At 44.5% G+C, this 23,293-nt stretch overlaps 1 protein-coding gene and 1 pseudogene across 3 annotated transcripts in view; both read right to left on the reverse strand.

Moving 5' to 3' along the window:
* The window catches only part of B4GALT1 (beta-1,4-galactosyltransferase 1), a 45,726-nt gene extending 36,542 nt beyond the window's left edge, over window positions 1-9,184 (reverse strand). For both annotated transcript variants that reach the window (XM_080938492.1, XM_080938493.1), the window contains exon 1: window positions 8,615-9,184. In XM_080938492.1, the coding sequence (XP_080794618.1) occupies window positions 8,615-9,029 (415 nt within the window). In that variant the 5' untranslated portion in view covers window positions 9,030-9,184. The remainder of the gene's footprint in view (window positions 1-8,614) is intronic.
* Window positions 9,185-21,033: 11,849 nt separating this feature from the next.
* LOC308437494 (eukaryotic initiation factor 4A-II-like) lies at window positions 21,034-22,839 on the reverse strand (annotated as a pseudogene). The gene is made up of 2 exons: window positions 21,965-22,839; window positions 21,034-21,178 (listed from the first exon to the last, which is right to left on the reverse strand). The product of its transcript is annotated as a eukaryotic initiation factor 4A-II-like (transcript).
* Between the last annotated feature and the right edge of the window lie 454 nt (window positions 22,840-23,293).

Here is a 23,293-nt window from a genome sequence, read left to right on the forward strand (position 1 = left end):
CTTACTCTGCCCCTCAGGCCTGTGAACATCAAGGCTTCTGGATCTGGCTGGCCAAGACTCACCCATGGCAAAGGCACTTTTCTGTAACAGATGGCTGGACCTTGTTTGTGTCTACCTCTTGCACTTTGGATAATATAGTTTCTTTCTTTTTCTTTTTTTTTTTTAGGTTTATTTATTTCATGTATGTGAGTACACTGTTGCTGTCTTCAGACACACCAGAGGAGGGCATCAGATCCCATTACAGATGGTTGTGAGCCACCATGTGGTTGCTGGGAATTGAACTCGGGACCTCTGGAAGTCAGTGCTCTAACCGCTGAGTCATCTCTCCAGCCCAGTATAGTTTCTCATTAAAAATCTGCTGTGTAAGCCAGTGAAGCCATGTCTGCTGGCCACAGAACCTCTGTTCAGGCTGACAGTGTTCACCCAGATAGAAAGCTCCTCAACACGTCTCCATGCTTGCCCAACACAAACGTCAGCTTCCCCGAGTCTCCATTAAAAGTCTGCCTGCTTGTCTTTCTTTCTTTTCTCAAGCTACTGGTGTCTTGTTACACCAACAGCTATGTGGTTTCAGGATGTCTAAGGCAAAAGGACATTATGCAAAACAGGAAGGAACTTTTAAAGAAAATGTTAAAGACATTTTTAGAATGAACTCTGTCGTCGGGCCAAGCATTTACTAAAGCCCCTGTTAGGCCCTGCCAGGCCCATATGGTACGGCAGGAAGGAGTCTGACCCTGACACTGCATGAGTCAAGCTGCTCTGGCAGAATCCTGTCCCTTCAGTGCAACCGACCCTCAGCAGATTCTCTGCACCAAATACTCCCTCAGAAGAGAGTCTAGCTCCACCGATGACATTCAAAATGGAGTAACTATGAAATACACTCCTTGGGAACTGCCAGGCAACAGCAGCCTGAGGCTTTATTGAGGTAATCCACCAAGTCCTCATAGAAAGCCAGCCTCTATTACTCTCCCAGGCTTTTTCCCTGAAGAGAATTCCCGGAAACGTAAAAGATTCTCACACCACAGCCCCTCCCTGGAACTCAGGAACATGTGGTAGTAGAAAAGGAATGTCGCGTGTTTCAGAATCTGACTTGCTGGCTCATTTCCCACCTCTCCTCTGTGTCACATCTCAATGATGTCAATAGTATGGGTTAGCCCACCAGCATGCATTCAGCACTCAGCTCTGGAACCATATTTGGCCATATAAATCTACCCAGGGATTTGGCAGCCAAGGAAACAACCAGAGAAGTTACTGAGGAAGCACCATCTCTATGGATTTTATTTACAGCAGACCTCTGCTCAGACAGATCTTCAGACCTGCTTGGGATCCTCTGGCCCTACCCCAGGCACTTCTTCAACCTTTTCTCCTTTTGATTAGAATTTTAGACATATCATTCCACGTAAGTGATATTCATCTGACAGCACTGTGCAAACCTGTAATTTCCCAATACACTTAACCCTTTGTAAGAAGGCTTGAAACCTAGTGCTTCTCAAAAAGAATTCATTCTTTTTTTCCTCTCTTTTGGAAAATGTTCTACAGGTACCATCAAAAAGTACAACTTTTTGCACAAGGCTCACTACACCACCAGGAAAACAAAAACCACATCTATGTTTCTTACAGCCAAGTGATAAGCTATGGCATATGCCGCTCTTGTGATTTACTGATTATTTTTATTTTATTATTTTCTCTAGGTGTGGGGATCGAGCCTGGGGCCTCACACCTGTTAGCAATCACCTTTCCACTGAATTACATCCCCACCCCCATCCCACCTGTGCGAGCATGAATATATGCGTGTGTGTGTGTGTGTGTGTGTGTGTGTGTGTGTGTGTGTGTGTAAAGATGCAGAACCAAGATTGTAACAGAACCTTAAATGAAAAAGAATGATCACCTACATAAATTCATATCAGTCGATTCCTCCTGTAAAGACATCGGGTGTCTTAGGATTCCTATAGCTTGACCAAAAGCAACATGGAGAAGAAAGGGTTTATTTTATCTTAGAAGTGAAGCAGAAGCCATGGAGAGAGACTGTATACTGCCTTGGTCCTCCCTCATGGCTTGCTCAGCAGCTTTCTTAAAGCACCCAGGATAACCTGTTTAGGGATGGTACCACCCACACCCACAATGCACTGGGTCTTCCCACGTGTATCAATCATTAAGAAAATGGGTAACAGGCTTACTCACAGGCTAATCTAGTGGGAACATTTTCTTACTTGCAGTTCCCTCTTCCCAAATGACTCAAGTTTGTGTCAAGTGACATAGAAACAAGGCAGTACATGGGGTACGGTGTCACCATAATGGAGTCCTAGTCCCAGACAACCTGAGGCAGGAGTTAAAAGCCTAGGCTACCTTGCCAGACATTGTCAAGTAAATTAAAATAATCCAAGAACAAGTTATCAGCTGATTCTTTTCTTAGGCATGCAAGAAGAGAACACTAGCAGAAAACAGGAGGGCACGTTTATCTTAGGAGAAAAGAATGTGGTTTTCTTTTGTATGTTTTCAGAGATGATGATCCTCAAACCTGGGACTTCCTACAAGTGCTCTACACTGAGTTAAACCCTCCCACTCCACCTTACTTTCCACAAAAATTATTACTAACACCCTCACAAAAAGGCAAACACAAGACCCATAGCCTTTGTCGTGACACCTATGAGGCAAATCATTATAGCTACACAATAGGCCCAGAACATACTTAAAATCACTGCCACAGAATTCAACAACAGACATCAAATGATACAGCCCCTGGCCCTCGTTTGTATAAGGCACTGGAGGGCTCTGGCCAAGCTGAAACATGGAACCTGGACGCCGAGCATGTGACTCACCTCTGTCTCGTAATGACCAATCCCTTTAGGCCACAGTCACCAAGAACCACCTCAGGACAAACCACCGCAGTCCTCAAACCTAGAAACCTCTGACTTTCAGAACAGGCCTTTAGAGAGCTCTCCTCAGGGCAATGGTCCCCTCACCACAACCGGCACAGTCCCCAACAAACAAGGCTTCACAACTACTGCCTTTTCAGGCACAGTTCCAGTCAGCTTTCAGGAGACTTTGCCCAGTTTAGACGCAGGAAGGCTGGCTCTATGGAGATCATGAAGTTCAAACAAACCAAAGCTGCAGGCTCTGGCCACTGGCTCAGGAAGCGCGTCGTGCATGGCCGAATCAAATATAAAGTCACCACAGTGCCAGAGTCTCAAAGGATTTGGACCAAAAGGGAAGTCTGTTTGTCACAAGACCACTCCAGAACTAGGGAGATGGTCCGGTGGGTAAAGGTCTTGCTGTGAAATTATGAGACCCTGAATTTGAATCCCCATGTAATATGCCAGACCATAGCATGTCTATATTCCCAGTACTCCTATAGGAGATTGGGAGGTGAAGACAAGAGAATTCTGAACAGCTCATAGGACAGGTAGTACCTCTGGTGTATGCAGCAGCAGACAAAAAAAACGTGATTCAAACAAGTTGGAAGGCAAGGACTACTAATGCCTGAAATTGTCCTGTGACCTCCATAAGAGTACCATGGAAAACATACACACACACACACACTCACACATACACACAGATTCACACACACACACTCCCGCACACATTCACACACACACTCATACACACACTCACACACTCATACATTCATACACATACACACACTCATTCACACATTCGTACTCACACACGCACTGTTTTTTTTCTTATAAAAATTACCACACTACTGCATATAAACCATGCAAATTCCCAATGCACATCAATTCAAGCAGAATTTCAGTCTCCCTTGGCTGGAACAGAAAGGGAACGAAGAACGGGAATAAGAAACAGAGGCAGTAAATAACTGGGACTTAAAGAAAATACCAGGTTTGACCAAAATAAATAAATAAATAAAATAACTAGGCCCCTTTCACCGAGACCCTTAGCCCACTGAGCCCAAGATGACCCTGATGGCTATGCTTTCCGAGTCTGAACGGTCCCAGGGCGGAATCTGTGGGAGGGCTCAGACTGACTGGGCATCAACTGCCCCATCATCCTCAACCCCTAAATTAGCCTGGAAATCCCTACTCCGCTGCTACTCAAAGACCATAATACCCAGGCAGATGGCTGTTGATATCGCATTATAATCATTACAAAGCAGAAAGTTAAGATTACCCAGCAGAACTAATGTACAGCTTTGGAAAGAAAAAGAAAAAATTCACACAATCAAATAAAAGCAGGGCAGAGCTATGACATCAAGCCTGTGCTTCCTTCTGAATAAGAGGCGCGTGCAGGTGTAGGGTGTTCAGAGACATCAGCACAATAATTAAGTCTCTCTAGCCTAAACTGCAAGTTGCTACGGAAAGACATTTTGTCTTCTTTACGGCTCTAGCTCACTGTAAATGAACAACGTTACCAGTCACCCAGACATCCGCATAAGACCTGTCAGAGGAAGGGTTGCACAAGCACATCTTAGAAGGATCTTCTTTCCAATCTCTGGAATATATCATGACAACTTCTGGTCCTCTGAACTAGTCTCTCTGGGCATTAACCTGAGGCAAGAATACCAGAGTCCTCTCCAGGAATGCTAAGCCAAAAAACTATGGTTTAAAGTCAATCCCACATTTGGCCCTTGTTTTCCACGTCCCAAGAAATGTCTACCTGCTCTTCTGCCACAGGTAGTTCCCACACTTGTTCAGAACCTGGGCCACTTTTCCTCATTGCTGGGATTACGTCCAAGGCCTTAAATATGCAACCACTGAGCCAGACTAGCAGGTGTAGAATAAATATCAGGCAGAGATCACTTCTCCTGCCCTAATGCTATTTGGGAGAAATTAACAGGTTTCATCATGAAAAAGACCCAGACTGTCACAGAGGACATTTCTGACTGACCTTGACAATCAGGTTTCCACTTTACAGCACCTGTCTGAATTAGGAAGAGCTAAGGCCTTGTAATGGTTTTCCTGGACCGTACATCTCTCCTCCAGGTAGGTTAGGGTGTGTCAATGTAACTGTTACATAAAGACTGTAGGATCTGTGTGTAAACAATAAACCACTGCCTCCAGAGAAAAACAGCAACTGGCTTAAAGGACCAGATACCCAAAGTCAAAGCTGCAAGATCTGCATCCTAGTGAGGATCTCTGTGTCCCCTTTAAGACCCAGGATAAGATTCCACCCTAAATCAGAGGGTGATGGAGTCCCAAGAGCCATCCCACAGTGTACAATAGGTCAAGGACAGCCTCTTCCAAGTCTCAAAATGCAGGCAGTTCTAATCAGCCTGCTGGAGTCTGCACATGTGGGTGCAGACAGTATGACACAGAGGAATGCCTGAGAGCCAAGAGCCAGCACATACCCAGTAAGTACTTCATCTTCAACGTCACATTCCACGGCAGAGGCTCAGTAAAAGTACCCCCAAAAGCCAGGGAAGTTAGCTAATGAACAAATACTCTAATAGGGCTGTTTGCTTCTAGATAAAAATCCTGGGCCAGCAAGACAGCTCAGCGGTAAACGTGCTTTCCACCAAGCTTGATAACATGAGTTCCATCCCTGAAACCTCTGAGCTCCACACTCACACCATAGCATATGCGTCTACACACACACACACACACACACACACACACACACACACACACACATATATACACACACACACCTTCCCTTTAAAACAAATGAAGGGTATCTCCTTAAAGCATAGTTAGACAAAAAGGGTCTCTGAGGTTTAATTAAGCTGCCCAGAATTTACTGCCCCCCTTGAAAGATCTGTACTGTTCCAGACCCCAGCTACGCCTGCCAATCCTGCTTCCCCAAATCAATCCAGCCTGATATGCTGTCCCTTTTCCCACCAACACCACACCCAAAATGCCTGTGCCACAGTCAGTCCAATCTTGTTGAATTGTGCCAAATGCGAGCAGATAAAACCTTCTGGAAAAAGATAAACGTTCCAGGCAAGAAGCACAGGGCTGTACCTCCTCACATCTTGGGCAAACATTCAGAGGCCAGCAAGGAGAGCTCATTGCTATGGCCAGTAGAGTACACAGTGACAGTTACCTGAGGCCTGTCACAGGGTACAGAAAAAAGCCTGAACTAGAGTTGTCTAGGCTAACAGAAGGACTTCTCGGGCACGGCCAGCTAACCCCTGTAGCCCACAGTGAAGGAGGACAGGGCAGAGAGCCAGAGACTCACACTAGCCCCACAGGAGAGAGGAGTCTCCACCACTAGTACTGCAAACAGAACAGCTTGCCCCAGTCACACATACTGCCTAAGCAGGATTCCACCCTCAGTCTATCTAAAGTCCATTCAAATATTCTGACAAACCAAAACCAGATCTAAGAACAACCTATCGGCAGCCTGGTCTGGTCCCTTACCACCTCAAAGTCACCAGCTATCAACTGACAAAGACCTGGCTTAGACAGCTGGACACCAGAAAGCAAAGGAAAGTTAGTGAAAAGGTCACTGTGCTAACCCCCAGGGACGCTTTCTCCCACCAACCTCAAAACCACGGCCAAGGGCTTTGGCCGACATCTGCCCGGAGGAACACACACACACACACACTCACAGAGAGGCGTTCAGGGCGGGGCGGGGGGCGGGGGGGGGGGATGAGTGAGTCCCGGATACACTTAAAGCTTTCTTAAGATTCCTCCTGGTCAAGAACTGCCTTCCAAAAGCTACACCTAAGCATTCAAATCTAAGGGCTCAATTTAAAAAACAAACAAAACCCAACCTTCAACCCAGGTTTCTGGGATTGCGGCCTCAGCAGTAGCCTAAACATCAGTCCTACGCAAGTCACGTGAAGGTAGCCAGGCTAGAAGAGGCTCAAGCTTCTGACTCCATAGTCTAAAATGATCTCTCTCAGTAAGATCCTTTTGAGCTGCCTATTTCAGGATCAATTCAGCAACCCACATTACCAAACCAAACTGAGGAGAACTATAGTTACCAGGGCCCTCATGTTTCAGCCGGAAGAACTCTTTACCCTGGACAACTATAAACTTGGGTACCTGGTTTCCTCTTCAAGACAGGGTCTGATGCGTGCTCAGTTTTATATGGTGTTGGGATCAAACCCAAGGCTTCGAGCATACTAGACAAGCACTCTGACAACCAACTGAACTATGTCTCTAGTTCTGGGTACTTTATGAATTAATTTCTCTTTTTTCTGCATTATGCTCAAGCAGCAACCAAAACCAAAAGCAAAAGGCCCAGACATCCTGTGCTCTGGGGACTTGGTCTCTTCCTCCTCTTCTGTGTTGTTTAGTGCCATCTCGGCGGAGGTCTAAGAAATCACCTCAAATCCTCAAACTGTATTGTTGATTACATGCTATCTTGTACTGAGTGCCTACTCTATATACAATCTCAATTGGTCCTAAAAATAACCCTGTGAGGTTAGCACAGACAAATCCACTTTCTACAATAGGGAGAAACACTATAATATGCTTGAAGTTTTTATCAGTATTTTTATCAGTATTGAAGTATTTATCAGTAGACTAATGCTCTACTTCACTTTCCACAGGACTATTCCGGTTTCCCAGGTTAACAACCAAGTCCAAAGGAATTCCATTTTCTGTTCATGTTTGGCCAATTCCAAGAGGTTCCTCTCAAACCAGATAAGAAAATAATGAAGTAATTATTGGAGAAACTGAGCAACAGGCTATAGGAAGGTCTGCGTGGCCAAGGCTTTCCCAGAATGAGACAGAGCTGCTGGCATGCTGCCTGTCTGTGGGGAGGTGGGATTCACTCTGAGCAACATTCTCTAAAACCTGGCACAACCTGTGATCTACAGGTCAAAGGTCTACCCTGAGCCTGTCTCTTAGTACTAGGAACACAAACTCATATATTTGCCCCCTGCCTGGTGAAGGCCAGGCTTCAGATCAGCTGAACAAGTAATGCCAGGAAAGTGCAGCTCCCATCGATCCGGTTAATTTTAGTCCTCTGGTCCCAAGTACACAGGCCCTCTGCTCCCCCCACCCCCCTGCCCTCAGAGGGCCCTGCTCACTTTGGTTTCGAGGAACCGTCAGGAGGAGGGACTTGGGGTTTGGAGACAGAAGGCCCCTTGGTTCAGAACCTACAAACAGGACAAAATCCCACAATTGTAGCAACATTCTAAAAGTTCATCCTCATTGTTTAAACCCTTAGTTACAGTGTTTCATTTACTCCTTCGAAACAACTCCCTAAATAGATGTGGTTTATTATCTCCATTTACCAGAAAGAAACCTTAAAGAGAAAGTTAAGCCGCTTGTTCAAAGGCGGAGTGGGAGTGGGGGTGGGGAAGGGGATGGTTTGCTCACTGTCAGTCTGTCCTCAAACAGTACAAGTTGCTACTGGTGTTGCTATAGATAGGGAAGGTTGCAAAGCAGCCTTCTGAGTCTACCCTAAACTGACCCCAACTTCAAACTTCCTGAGTCCTGGGCCAGAACAAGGGTGTCTCTAGGGCCTTGTCTGGCGCTGGGGCCAGAAGAGCTTGAGGGCTTCCCAACAGGGCCCCAACCTCTTGAGACACCAGCCAACCTCTCTTCGGGTCATCCCAAAGAGGATTAAAGCCCGTCTTGGGGATTAAGCACTCTGATCAAAACCTACTGGCTGGCAGTGCTGAAAGAGATCTCAGGATAATATCCCGGGAACCCTACGGAGGAAATCCGAGGAGTCAATGTCCTCGGATCCTAGGTCTTACCGAGCAGCGGGGACTCCTCAGGGCAAGCAGGCAGCGACAAGAGTCCAGTGGTGGTGGGCACTAGCACAGAAGTCAAGTTGCTCTTGAGGCCGGGACCAGAAGCCGCAGCAGGGCTGGAGTCGGGACCGGGGCGAGGCTTCGGGGAGACGCCTAAAGGAGGCGGCGGCCGCGAGCCCCGAGACCGGTGCTCTCCCGAGGGCTGCTGGCTGGCGGCGGCGCCGTTCGTGCCGCCTTGCAGTGGAGAGGAAACTCCGACCAGCTGGGGCAGGCGGCTCAGATCGCGGCCGGAGAGGTAATAGACGAGGGTGACGCCGAGGTGCAGCGCGCAGACGGCCACGAGCAGGCGGCAGGCCCGCTGCAGGGTCGCGCCCGGCATCGCGGCGCTGCCGCCCAGGAACGGCTCACGAAACCTCATCTTCCCGCCGCGGCTTTAAGAGGGGGTGGGCTACGGCTGAGAGGACGGCCCGCCCGCAGGCCGCCCGCCAGGCGCTACCCGACCGCAGCGATCGGAGGAGGAGCCGGGGGCTGGGGGGGCGAGGACCTAGCCCAGCACCGGCCGCCTGCGGCAGAAAGCCGACACCCCTGGCCGCGGGACTCAGGAGAGATCAGCGGGGCACCACCGGCGCGGATGGGCACGGGGCGGGGCCTGGACCGGGGGCGGGGCCTCAACGCGGTTTTCGGAGGGCTCTTCGCAGAACCTGAAGGGGCGGAGTCTGAGGGGTGGGGCCGAAAAGCGGGTCTTCGGAAAGGGGTGGGGCTTGAGGGACAAGGCTGGGTTGAGGGGACGGAGGCGCGGAATCTTCAGCCGGGTTTTTCTGGCAGTTAATGGAGGGCGGGGACTGGGGGACAGGCACTAAGGGGCGGGCTCTCGGAAGGTTGGGTTGCAGGGCGCCGGGACTCTTGGGGACTAAACGTGGCGCTCCGCCAGCCGGACTGCATCCTGGGGTTGGGCCGGCATCCCATGCCCAGGGGCGCTTGACTTTTTTCCTAGCGTTCACCGTGGATCCTAAGTCTTTCTAAACCGTGCCTTCTGATTCTACGAGCTGCTCTCCGATGGCCCCACCACTTCCTGGCGTACCCAATGACTCGGGTATGGGCCTGGAACAGCAGCTAGTGAGGCCAAGAGAACTGGCACTGGCGGATAGCCTTTGAGTAGTGAGAAAGAAACTGGAGTGGAGAAAGGTTGTCTAGGAAACCGGCTTCGACGCCCCACGAGACCAGCGGACGAATTCTCTGGAGCGTTCCAAAGATCCTCTTATCCTAACTGGGTCCGCCTGCCTGTGAGGGGTTAACAAGGAAGAGCGGCTTATTGAGAACCTTCTAGGGAAGTTACCAACTTGCTTTACTCTTACTCCCACTTTGCTGTTTGCCGGATTGGGGAACCTCAGGAGCCTGCCCAACTTGGTTCTAGATGTAACAGGGCCTCTAATGCATGCCACATGGAGAAGACACATGCTTGTGGAGATGGGGCTGGCAGAAAGCTGCATTAATTCCTAAACTGCAAACAGAACAGCTCGTTGTACACTGCGCTGGAACACAGTCCCCATTTGACAGAGTACTGGAATCTAGGAGCGGTCATGCACACTTGTAATCCCCGACTCTGGTTGCGGAGGCACAGAGAGCCAGAGTTTGGAGCCAGCCCGGACTATATATAGTAAACAAAGATTTCAGGGCCTTGGAGAGAATAGGCATGAATGCCTGTAAGATCTCACAGCTGATGAAACGCTTTGTCACTGCATGCTCTTTTACCCCCTTGTGGATTTGAAGGAGGTAGCTGGGATGCCAGGGAAACTTAAGCACTTGAAGCCTTGACACCCGAGGTCTCTGACCCATTTATCCTTGAATGTGTTGAGAACCTAAAGACCAGGATGCTAACTAATTCTAGCTAATCCTGTATTTGGAGAGTTTATTGTTTAACAGTACATGCCATGAATTAGGGGTTGCTAACTGTCTCCGATTCATCGACGAGGAAACAAACAGTGACTAGTGGGACATTTGGTTGCAGTCATACAGAATTCACTTCCCAGCAGTGACTTCTGGCCTCTTTTTCTGACTGCTCCTCCTCATCTCTGTGGGTTCCTTAGGTGTGGTTCTATTATCTATAGGCTGATGACACCAAATACTCCAGCCCACATTTCTTTCCTAACCCTCCACCTTCCAGTAGTATCATGTCAGCCGAATGAGTCCCACCCACAATAAACTAATCCCTACACCCCATTTCCATCCTCACCCCCCTCAAAGAGAGACACCCTTGTTCTTCCAGTTTCCCAACACCAAAACCTGTTCTGGAAAAGACCCCCTTGAACTACCCTATAACTCTTGCAAAATCTGCTCAACCTGCTTGTGGTTTGGTTTGGTTTGGTCTGGTTTGAGATCAGGGTCTCTCTACATAGCTCAAGATGGTCTCAAACTTGGCATCTTCCTGCCTCAGCCTCACAAATCTGACATTATAAGTAGGCCTCTATTATCACTATCAGGAATATCTGTGAGCATCCATCTGACTGTCTTTTTTTCTCCTTTTCTTTCTTTTCAATAGGAGCCCACATTATAGCCTAGCCTAAAACTCTCTATAAAACCTAAGCCAGCCTTGAACTCTCATAATAATCCTTCTACCTCAACCTCCCAAGTGCTGGGCTTGTAGGTGTGAACACACCTGGTTTCTAGAAATGGTTATCTTCGTATAGGAAAAGGGAACCTCCATTGCTAAGTTATCGTAGAGCACAAAGTCACAAATTATCTTCTGAGAGTTGGTCAGAGTAAAGAACTAACTCTACTATCCTATGCTACTGGGGAACTTTTGCTTGAGCTACGCTGAGGCATATGAGTTTCCACATCTGAAAAATGAGCAGAGGAAAATAGAGACAAGTCTTTCTGGGTACACATGACAGCTAGGAGACAGGAGAAGAATGTTAGGGCCACAGATAGATCCCAGAACCCTTTGGGCCAGAAATATGGGGAAAATAACAGCTGCTAATTGTCTATTGAATGGGATGATGAAGAACCCACTGAGGACTGAGCCTTTTTTTATGCCTGCCAGTTTACATTGCTGTTTCAGCACTGCAGATCAGAAGAGCAGAGGACAGTGCCTGGCGAACTACAGGCAATGATTGCAAGGTCTATAGTGCAACTCCCAGGCACCTTCACAGCAACCACCCACACAGGCTGGCTGGCAATTCTGATTCCTGTAGTAACCGGAAGTAGCACAGGTAGAAACTTCAGAGCAGCTTCTTCACACAGCACTTCTCCAGGCCCCTGTATACCCTGCTCAGTGCTAGTACAGGCTGGAAGCTCACAAGGCCCAGCTGGGGTGACTTATGGGAACGCACATCTGGACCCTTCAACTCCTCCCCAAAGGCCTTCCATGATTTAGGCTGGCAACAGCTTAGGTGTCCTCCCACAGTGGAGGACACATTCCAAAAGTGCCCCAAAGACCCAGCCTTGAAACAGCTCTTCTTTTAAATTGTTTGTCTCCCTCCCTCCCTCTCTCTCTCTCTCTCTCTCTCTCTCTCTCTCTCTCTCTCTCCCTCTCTCTCTCTCTCTCCCCCTCCCTCTCTGTGTGTGTGTATGTGTGTGTGTGTGTGTGTGTGTGTGTGTGGTGTTCAAACGTATCACAAGTATTTGAAGTTCACAGCACAACTTTAAAAGTCCGTTCTTATGCTGTGGGACCTGATGGCTGAACTCAGGTCATTGGTTTGGATAGAAAGCACTTTTACCTGCTGAGCCACTTTGTTGGTCCCCAAAATATCACTTCTTAGAGAAGTTTTTGATTAGCATGAAATTCAGAGCTAGGCACAGTCACACAGGCTTGCAATCCTAGCAGTACTTAAAGGTAAAGACTGAAGAGGGTCAAGTTTGAGGCCAGTCGAGAGTATATATTATATATATATGTTATATAATCTGTCTCAATTTTCCTTAAAGTACTTTAAACTTAGGTATGGTGACATGTACCTGTAATCTCAGAACTTTGGAGGCAGAAGCAGGAGGGACCATCCTTAAATAAATAACAAGTTCTAGTCTGGACCTGGGCTACAGAAGACCCTCTCTCAAAATGAACAAGAAAGTTCCTGGGCGGTCTAACTTTAAAAAGAAAGGAAGAAAGAAGAAAGAGACATCTTGATGGATGAAGGACAAACAAGAATTTTACAGGCATTAATGCACCAATGTTTTCAATAGCTACAAATTATTTTAAATTCTTCTTACATGCAAATATATACAAAAATATTGTATATATAAGGTTCCAAGTCCTATCCTTCACTCTCCCCACCCCCAAAGCTCATTCAAGTGCAAAATTTCATCATCCAAACCAGTTCCAGGTATAGTCCCTAAGTTAAGGAAACTATGAATTATTTTTTTAAAAAAATCACCTTCCTCTTCCTCTTCACATCCTTCTGAGAAATTTAGTCTAGAAGTCACTGGAGTTAAACAAGATATGTAGTCCGATGGCATGAGCAGGCTGGTAAAATCCAACCAGGATGCGGAGGACAACAGCCTGATACAATGCAAATGCCAAGCAGAATAAAGAGAGCACCGCAGGACCTCAGCACCCTGTGTGTACATGGTGTGTGTGTGGTGTGTGTGTGTGTGTGGTGTGTGTGTGGTGTGTGTGTGTGGTGTGTGTGTGGTGAGTGTGTGGTGTGTGTGTAGTAGAGACGCTTTATAAAGTAGAGCAATTCAAATCAGAGTGTGTTGACAAAGGGAGGAAAGGACATCTTTAAATACAGGCAGACAGTTTTTCAAGACTTCAACTGTATGCCAACAGGAGGTGGATGAAAAGAGCAGGAACTAAAATGAATCTTTCAATACTTGTTTGGAATGAAAGAAATTTATATGAATTCATGACTTTCCATTTAGAAATACTACTTTTGCATTGCTGGTGTTGAAGGCCCAGAATCTCACACGCATGCTAAGCAAAGTTCTGTCTGAGCTGCACCTGCCATCGTCCAGTGAAACTGTGACATCAGCAAATGTATGTTGTAGATTCTGTGTAGTATATTTAAATGTAGGTGGAGGCAGGAGGACTCAGAGGTTAAGGTTTCGAATTGTCCAGTGATTTCCTGGCCAGCCTAGGTTATGTGTGAGCCTTTCTGGAGCAGACAAATGAAGGGATATGAGTACAGTGCTCAGATGTAGCTCAGTAGGAACAGTGCTTACCTGGTGTGCTTGAAGCCCTGGGTTCCATCCCAGCACAGAATAACCCAGGCATGGTGCCAACACCTATATTAGCTGGGCATTAATGGTATGTGCCTTTAATCCCAGTATTCAGGAGGCAGAGGTAGGAGGATCTCTGTGAGTTTGAGGCCAGCCTGGTCTACAGAGCAAGTTCTAAAACAGCAAGGGCTATGCAGAGAAACCCTGTCTCAAAAACAAAACAAAAACTAAAAACAACAAAATGAGGGAAGTGTTTGGAAGCAGAAATTTTACCAAAGTGATGAGTGCATTTAGTCACCTGGAACCAGTGTGTTTAGGAGAAAATCTAACTCTGATAGGCCAGAACAATTACAAGATAAGACTAAAACCTCTTAGGCCAGAAAAGGAAGGTGAATCATACCCAATCAAAGGTGAAGATATGTAAAAGAATTTAGAAGTTAGTTCAAAATTCAAAGAATATAGAACAAGGTGAGCATGGAGCTAAAGGAGCAGAAAGAGCTGTGGTCAGCTGAAGATGGAGACCGTGAGCCCATAGTTATAGGAATGAGCACACGCAAGTCTGGTAAAGGACACAGCCTGTCAAAGTACCGATCCGTGGAATACCAATCATTCCCAAGAGAAACAGGGCAATCCAAGTGATAGATGTTTTATGAAATGGCCACTTCTTAGAGCCTTCCAAAATGTCAATCTCACAACAGATTTTTTAAAAATCTGGAAAACCACTCCCATTCTAACTGAAGAAAAATAGAGGAATGACAACTAAATGTACCACATGACTCAAGTGAATCCTCTGCTCAAGGATCGTATGGATATCCAAAGTGAAACTGAGTGGGAGGAAGGGCAGAACTGATCGTCATGTCTCAATGTTAATTTTATGATTTTTTTATATATTTACATATATTTGTAATAAATACATAATGTGTAACACATCACTATATTATTATATTAAGGTTATATTAAAGATTTGGGGGTGGTGGTGAGAAACATTTTCTTCATTGGTATAGTCACTAGCAAGCTGCCTATGCTCCAAGAACCAACACACACCCATGCTCATGCAAGAAACCCTAATTAGGGCTGGAGAGATGGCTTATCAGTTAAGTGCAACTGACTGCTCTTCCAGAGGTCCAGAGTTCAATCCCAGAAATCACACAGTGGCTCTTCTGTAATTGGATCCAATGTCCTCTTTTGGTGTGTCTGAGGGCAGCTTGTGTACTAATAAATAAAATAAATCTTAGAAAAAGAAAAAGAAACTCTAATTAAACTCAGCAGTCACAACAAAGTCAGGAAAAGAGGGAAGTAGAAGGGAGCTTGGAGGGAGGATCTGTGGGAGTAGGAGAGGCATGAGAGGGCTAGGAGCCGTGAAAATGACCAAAATCCAACACACAAGTCTGAAATTGTAAAGAATTTTAATTTCTTAAGGATTTGGTAATAATACGGATCACCAAATTTACTCTCACACAGTTCACAACATTATTTGCATTTATATTTGGACTCTTCTATGACGTATCTTTCTTGAACATCCAGGATATAATGGGAAAACAGACAACAGGCAAACCAAAATCGAAACTCCCATTTAGAAAGACATTATTTAGAAGCACATAACAGCCATTAGTAAATCTGAAAACCAATCATGTTTCTTTGGACAATTCCCTGGGCTCTGTTCCCGAGACAGTGATTCTGTTTTTCTGTGGCTCTTACCTCTGCCCTTTCTGCTCATGGCTGCACGCTTGGCTCCGAAAGCAACTACTTCTTTGAGCGATTCTTCTTTTTCCCCTAAGAAATAGTCCATGTTTTTATCCAGCAACCTGTTGATGATGATTTACAGGGTGCCCATTGTCATCTTTTCACTTGAAACCATCTTTGATTAGTCCGTGTGTGGGGGTGGGGGAGTCTGATTTTCCATGGGTTTAGTGCACTTCCCTCATTAGATAAAAATGAAAGCCTCAAATTCCAAGAGACATTGTTCCCTCTTTTAGGCTAGGTTGTGAATCAGAGAGCTGAATTACAAAACACTTAAGCTTTTTGTGTGTCTTTCAGTTTGTTTATTTTTTTATAAAATCTGCAAGTTTCCACTGCTGGCCTGGAACTTCTCATCCTCTCTTCCTTCTCCCTCCCAAGTGCTGAGATTACAGGTGTGCATCACCACAACTGACAGTTTGCTTAAGATTTATTCTATCCTTTAATTTTTATTTTTATCTTTATGCCTGTGTTTATGTCTGGGACTTATACATATACATATACTACATGTGTGCAATTACCTGAAGACATCAGAAGAGGGTGTTTTATTCCTTGTTGTAAGCCTTCTTGTAGGAAGCAGTTCTGATGCTTTGATCAGGAATCTTCATGTGAACGCTGAAGGTCCTATTCCCCAATTGGTTCTTGATCGATCACTAAAGATGCTAGCGTGGAATGGGGACACAGACTCCATGTTCCCATAGACAGGCTAGGAGACACAATGGGGGGAAAGAAATTGACCATGCTTTGGAGGGAAAGAGAGTCACCAGCCATGTGAGATCTCCAGTAGAATAGCCATTGGCCAATTCCCCTACTGAGCCTGGGGTAACAGACAGGAGATTAGAACTGCAACTAAGCTGAGGGCATAATTAGAAATGTTGATCTGGGAGTAAAAGTAAGGGCCTGTTAGGTACAGAAGGCTCAGAAGAGCCTGGTCATTAAGCTAAAAAGCATATTAAAAACAAGCTAGTGTGTGTGTACATCTTTCATCTGTGGATTCAAGGGAACCAGGGCCAAGGATGGTAGCACTGTCCACCTGGAGCTTAAAGTGGGGTAGTAGAAACTGCACACTACACCTTCTGACATAAGTACCAGGAGCTGAACTTAGATCCTCTAGAAGAGCAGCCAAGGCTCTTAACCAGAAGGCCATCTGTCCAGACCCCACACCATGCTGAGTTTTATGCAATGCTGGGGACTGAACTAGGGTGTTATACAAGCAAGGCAAGCACTATACCAACTGAGGTACAACCCTAGCCTCCCTTAAGATTCTTTTTTCTTTTTTCTTTTTTTTTTCTTTTTTCTTCCTGGAGGGGTAGAGAAATGGATCAGGAGTTAGTGTACTTACAGAGGACCCATGTACAATTCCAAGCACCAATATGGTGGCTTACAACCACCTATAACGTCACTTCCAGGAAATCTGACATCCTCTCTGAACTTCAAAGTTACAAAGCATGCACATGGTGCACATACACACATGCAGGTAAAACCCATATGCATAAAATCAATAAATTATCTTTATTTTTTTTTTAAATTGTCCTTTGGCTTTTGGAGACAGTCTTGTTATTAGCTTGGAGCTATCTATGAATTCATTTTCTTTTTTAAAAATATACCATGTCCAGTGAGATTTATTACAGGTATGTAAGGATTGTTCAATATCTAAAAATCAATTATATCATCCTTTCCTTTCAACAAACCAATATAGGAAAAAATCTTAATATATACTTATAATAATGTATATGTAACATAAAAATATAGTTCAATGTATCCAAATAGATTTTTCTTTGTTTTGAAGACATGGTTTCTCTGTGTAGCCCTGACTATCCTGAAATTCTTTCTGTAGACTAGGCTTTCTTTTAGTCTTTGAGATTGTAATTATATTTCTTCCTTCCATTTTTCTAGAGATTGTCCTAGCTGAGCCTTCTTTACTTCCTCTAAATTTTGCCGAATCACTAGTTTTTTCTTCCTGTTGTCATGAACGCAATAAGCTAAAAACATAGAATGCATTTTATGTCTGGCACAATGTCAAAGTTACTAAATGACAGTAAATTTACAAGATTTAGAAGTTTAGATAACAATAATTTCTCATAAAATTCACCAAGTAGTCTCCTGGCCAAAGTTTTTTTTATCATAATTCTAGTTGTGAATATTAACTCTCTTAATCACACAGCAAATATACATGTATGTATGTGTATACGTGTGTGTGTGTGTGTGTGTGTGTGTGTGTCTCAAAAGATACTGTGAGCAGAGGTCAGGAGGATAGAAGTGGGTTGAGCAGGAGTTGGTATTGATAATACAGTGAGCCTGGACAATGCTGGGAGAAATGGCTGCTGAAGCTGCAGACTTCAGCTTCCAGGTAAAAGCTGGAACAGAACTGAGTCCAGAGCACAAAATGGCAGGTCAGATCCAAGTCCAGACAGAGGAAGAGGCAGACCAGCAGATGCACCACTCAGTAGGCTGTTCAACAGTAGGAGACTGAGCTGAGTCTGGGAATCCCCAATCCTTGACAAGATATCAGGTGATAGGCTGGCACAGGATCATGCCACCATGCTGCTGGGTGCCTGCCACTTTGTGGAGTCAAGAAAAGAAATGTATTAAACCCTTTCTTTGATTGTGTGTGCCCCATAAGTTCTTGAGTCTAGTTTACCCAGTGCACTTTTAATGTGCCGTATGTCTCAAATGTATAAGGTGCCCCCCATTCTAGTCCCAGGAGGAAGTCACTAAGCAGTTTTTTCTGGGTGGGTGGTATGTGGCAGATATAGCAATTTTTCGGTTTACTTGAGTGAAAAAAGTTAACCTTTCCCCACAAAATGAGAAGAAAGCTGCTTATAAAATAGCTTCCTGGGACCATTTGCTTGGAAAATATTTTCCTAGCCTTTTACTCTGAGGTAGTGTCTGTCTTTGTCATTGAGATGAGTTTCCTGTATGCAGCAAAATGCTGGGTCCTGTTTACATACCTAGTCTGTTAGTCTATGTCTTTTTCTTGGGGGAATTGAGCCAATTGATGTTAAGAGATATTAAGTAATAGTGATTGTTGCTTCCTGTTATTTTTGTTGTTAGAGGTGTAATTATGTTTGTGTGTCTATCTTCTTTTGGGTTTGTTGAAAGATTACTTTATTGCTTTTTTTTAGGGTGTATTTTTCCTCCTTGTGTTGGAGTTTACCATCTATTGTCCTTTGTAGGGCTGGATTTTTGGAAAAATATTGTGTAAATTTGGTTTTGTCATGGAATATCTTGGTTTCTCCATCTATGGTAATTGAGAGTTTTGCTAGATATAGTCAGTCCTTCTTAGAAGGGGGAACAAAATACTCATGGGAAGAAATACAGGGACAAGGAGTAGAGCAGAGACTGAAGGAAAGGCCATCCAGAGACTGCCCTATGGGGATCCATCCCATATGCAGCCACCAAACCCAGTCACAATTGCTGATGCCAAGAAGTGCATGTTGACAGGAGCCTAATATGGATGTCTCCTAAAAGGCTCTCCCAGAGCCTTACTGATACAGATTAAGATGCTTGCAGCTAATTATCGGACTGAGCACAGGGGCCCCAGTGGAGGAGTTAGAGAAAGGACTGAAGGAGCCGAAGGGGTTTGCAACCCCATTGGAAGAATAACCACATCAACCAACCAGATACTCCAGAATTCCAGGAACTAAAACACCAACCAAAGAGTACACATGGAGGGACCCATGGCTCCAGCTGCATTTGTAGCAGAGGATAGCATTGTCTGGCATCAGTAGGAGGAGAAGCCCTTGGTCCTGTGATGGCTGATTCCCCAGTGTAGGAGAATGCTAAGGTGTTGAAGGAAGAGTGGGTGGGTGGAGGAGGAGCATCCTCATAGAAGCAGGGGGTGGGGGAATGGGAGAGTGGAGAACAGGGAAAGAGGAGAACATTTGAAATGTAAACACATAAACTATCTAATTAAAAAAATTTTAAAGAAAAATTAATAAAATGGACTCTCCTAGAGCAATGCACAGAGCCAAAATCAATCAAGACAAACAACCCCCCCACTCTATACAATGTGTAGTAAGCTAGAGTAGAGTTCACCCTGATCTCACAATATGTAGTAAGTTAGAGTAGAGCTCACCCTGATCTCACTGCTGTACTTTTCTCTGGGCTGCTAAAAGGAGTCAGTTGGAACTTGGAATATTGTACTTAGAAGTACCTATGAATTCAGTCCACAGTCTCTCTGGCTAAGGCATGAGACCAATGTGTAATTAAGTTAATAACCACTAGTAACAGTTTGATCAACCAATCCTCACTACTCTTCAGAACTTTGCAAACTTCCAAGTCCCAAAGTCAAATAAATGTTATGCTTTTAGGTTTTGATTAGGAAGCATTCCTTCTCAGATGTAATTTCTGTGTCCATTTTCTACTAGGGAGCTTTGGAAATTAGGTCCCATGCACTGAACCTGCCACCTATTTTTGTAAAGGATAACAAATTAGAGCTCAGCTGTGCACTTTTGTTTGTATTTTGTCTGCAGAGACTTTCAAACCATAACTGCAGAATTAGAGAGTTGTAACAGAGGCCATATGCCTATAAAGCCAAAAATACTTATTGCATTATTTCATCTTTCACAGAAAAAAAGGTTGCCAACCTTCGATTTATTGCTATGTAAAATAAAACCAAACAAAGAAAAATTTTGACCCAAATGATTCCTGCCCCCAAAACTGTTGGGTTTGAATTCTCTATTTGAGGCCCAGACTGGCCTCAAAACTCTTTGTCTTCCTGTCTTTACCTACAAGTGCTGCCACCATCATGGTTCAAAAATGAGCCTTTCTTTCTTTCTTTCTTTCTTTCTTTTTCTTTCTTTCTTTCTATTTTCTTCCTTCCTTCCTTCCTTTCTTTCCTTTGATTTTCCTTTTGTAAACTAATTAAATACTTTATTGAATAAATACAATACCAACATAATGCATTCAATTTTTCTCTTAAAAAAAATCACCTTTAAAGGCCTTTCTAGTCAGGCTAATGAGAAACACAGTAAAGCAGATATGATAGTTTAACACAATTGGCTGATTTTATACAGCACTTATATCTTTTAGTCCACAAGTATATTATTAAATGATAGAGAACATCTAATACAACCATTTCTACAAACTAGTAAATGAATTTCTTTTTTTTAATTTATTTATTCATTCTATATAAGTATACTGCAGCTGTCTCCAGACACACCAGAAGACACAGTACAGATGGTTGTGAATCACCATGTGGTTGCTGGGATTTAAACTCAGGACCTTTAGAAGAGAGTCAGTGCTCTTAACCACTGAGATATCTCTTCAGGCCAAATAAATTTCTAAGAAAAAAAAAAAGATTTTACAGACCCCATCTTTTATACCCACCCCAACAGTCTAACTCTAAGAGGATAAAGCCAACGCCTTTTCTCACAAGAGCTCAGGACTAAAGTCGCTTTGCCATCAGAATCCGTATTTGTGATCTGTTATGAGCATTGAGACAAGATTCAAATATTCTCAAAGCACAATGCACGTTGTGATCACCTATTCCGCAACAGCAAGCACTGCATTCAAAACTCTCATCCCAGGAATTAAATCAGGTCGGCCACGTTCATGGGCATTTCCTCCACTGTAGTATTGTAGAAAGTCTCAGTGTCCCGAAGAATCCTCTTGTCTTCTTCAGTAACAAAGTTCATAGCCACACCTTTCCTCCCAAATCGACCCCCTCTGCCAATTCTGTGTGAAAGAAAGGAACCAGCAGTCAGCAAGCTGCTTTAGTGCTATTTCAAACTACTGAATATGACGATCCACTTGTTAACCATCAGCCGCTGTTTACTTATGAGGGTTATAGTATAGTTTATGTTTCTAAGTGGAGCACTAGCTGATAAAACCAATATCCAGGTGGAAAAACATCTTCCTTTGCAGACAGTGCCAAGAGAATTCAAGGCTTGTCTGGCTGCAGAATGAGACAGGCGCGTTGAGCACTGCCGTGAAGCAGATGACAGCACTGTGTTTGGGGTGGAATTAAAGCCCATAAGGAAGCAGGCCAGCCAGGAGCAGCTGCCAGCCTGGGACAAATGTAAACATCAGGAATAAAAGAAAACAGATAATCTTGACACACTTGTGGAACTGTGAACTTGTAAATACAAATACTGCCAGCTTAACAATTTCTAAAACATGTTTTTTTTCCAGTGTGAAAACAAGTCTTTGGCATGGAAACCAAAACTTATCACTTCTCTTCACACGTTATTCTCAAATGTGATGCCTCCAAAACAGCTCTCTACCTTCCTACAAAGTACTAGACAACACAAACCACTGAGTGCTCCCTACCAGAAATGCTAACATACAAAATGCCTTGAGCTGGAACAACTTAAAATATCAAATAATCATGAAAAAGAAAATCAAATATAAATACTGACTTGCTCTTTATTCAAACAGTGTGCTGACTTGCTTACAAGTCCATGTTCTGAATTATGTGGACGTTTCTGAGTGTTACTTGTCATGAACCGCCGCTAAGGACTCCTGTGAATATAGTGTTCATGATTGGTAGGCAGATCACAGTTTATAACCAACAAGTCAGTAGTGATTAGAACACGGCTTGACCCTGATCGGAATTCTGTCACGACGACATCTCTTTCCTTCTGGTCCATGTCACTGTGAAGTCCCTGCCATGCATTTTCTCTTCGAGGCAGTCCACCTTGCGCCTTGTATTGAAAAAAGTAGCTGCTTGTGTGATTGTCAAAGTCACACAGAGTGTCGAGCTTCCACTACTCTCTCTCAACATTAATATAAAATTGTTTAATTCCTTCAAGGGTCAATTCTTCCTTCTTCACCAGAGTTCGAATTGGAGCTCTTGTGAATCTCTTGGTCACTTCTAGCCCACCAGTTGGCACTGTGGCAGAAAGTAACACAACCTGAATGCTTGTATTTAAGTTTTGGAAACTCTTGTAGATCTGATCCTTAAACCCACAGCTCAACATTTCATCTGCTTCATCCAAAACAAAACATGTTGATCCATTTTGGAGAAAGGCATCTTCTGTTTAGCATTTCAAACTCTCCCTGGAGTGCCAACAACAATATGAGGGGCTTCAGCCTGACACTTCTGCATTTCACGTTGAACATTTGTCCCTCCAGTGCAAGCATGACAAGTCACTCCCACATCTCCAAGAGCCGAAAATTCTTTTTGGATCCTTAATACACGGGATAATATCTCTCTGCTGAAAAGCTGACAGCTTCTTAAAACCATACACATAGATGTCTTGAGGAATGGAGTCTTTTAAATTCATACCATCAAAGTTATCAACAATTTCATTCCAGTTGCTCTCGATGACACCATCGGGGTCCATTCCCTCTGGGCCTCCATGTTCTCTGTTGTAATCCAAGGACCCACCAGACATAATCCGAAAACCTACTCAGCACCTGACTAAAAAGCTCCTTTGAGTTTTCAAGACAGAGTTTCTCTGCATGGTCCTTGCTGTCCTAGAACTCACTCTATATCAGGCTAGCCTCATATTCAGAAATCCTCCTGCCTCTGCCTGATATAAGAAGGGTGTTGCACTACACCTGACTCCAAAAGTGAGTTTCTTAAAACAATAGTATTATTTCTTATGAGGCTGTGCATTAGCTGGGTGTCTTTGTGTTTCATATAGTGTTTTCTGGAATTATGGAGCATGTGGAAGGTACAAACTGCCTCATTCACATGGCTAAAAACTGGTGCTGTCTGGCAACTGACAGCTTAACTGGAGCTTTTAGCCCTGGTAGTCTTGGAATTTAGCAGTCTGTAGACCAGGCTGGCCTCAAACTCTTCTGCCTCCTGAATGCTGGGATCAAAGGCGTGCACCACTGCCCACC

Source organism: Micromys minutus (genome assembly GCF_963924665.1).
Source record: "Micromys minutus genome assembly, chromosome: 26".
NCBI lineage: Eukaryota > Metazoa > Chordata > Mammalia > Rodentia > Muridae > Micromys > Micromys minutus.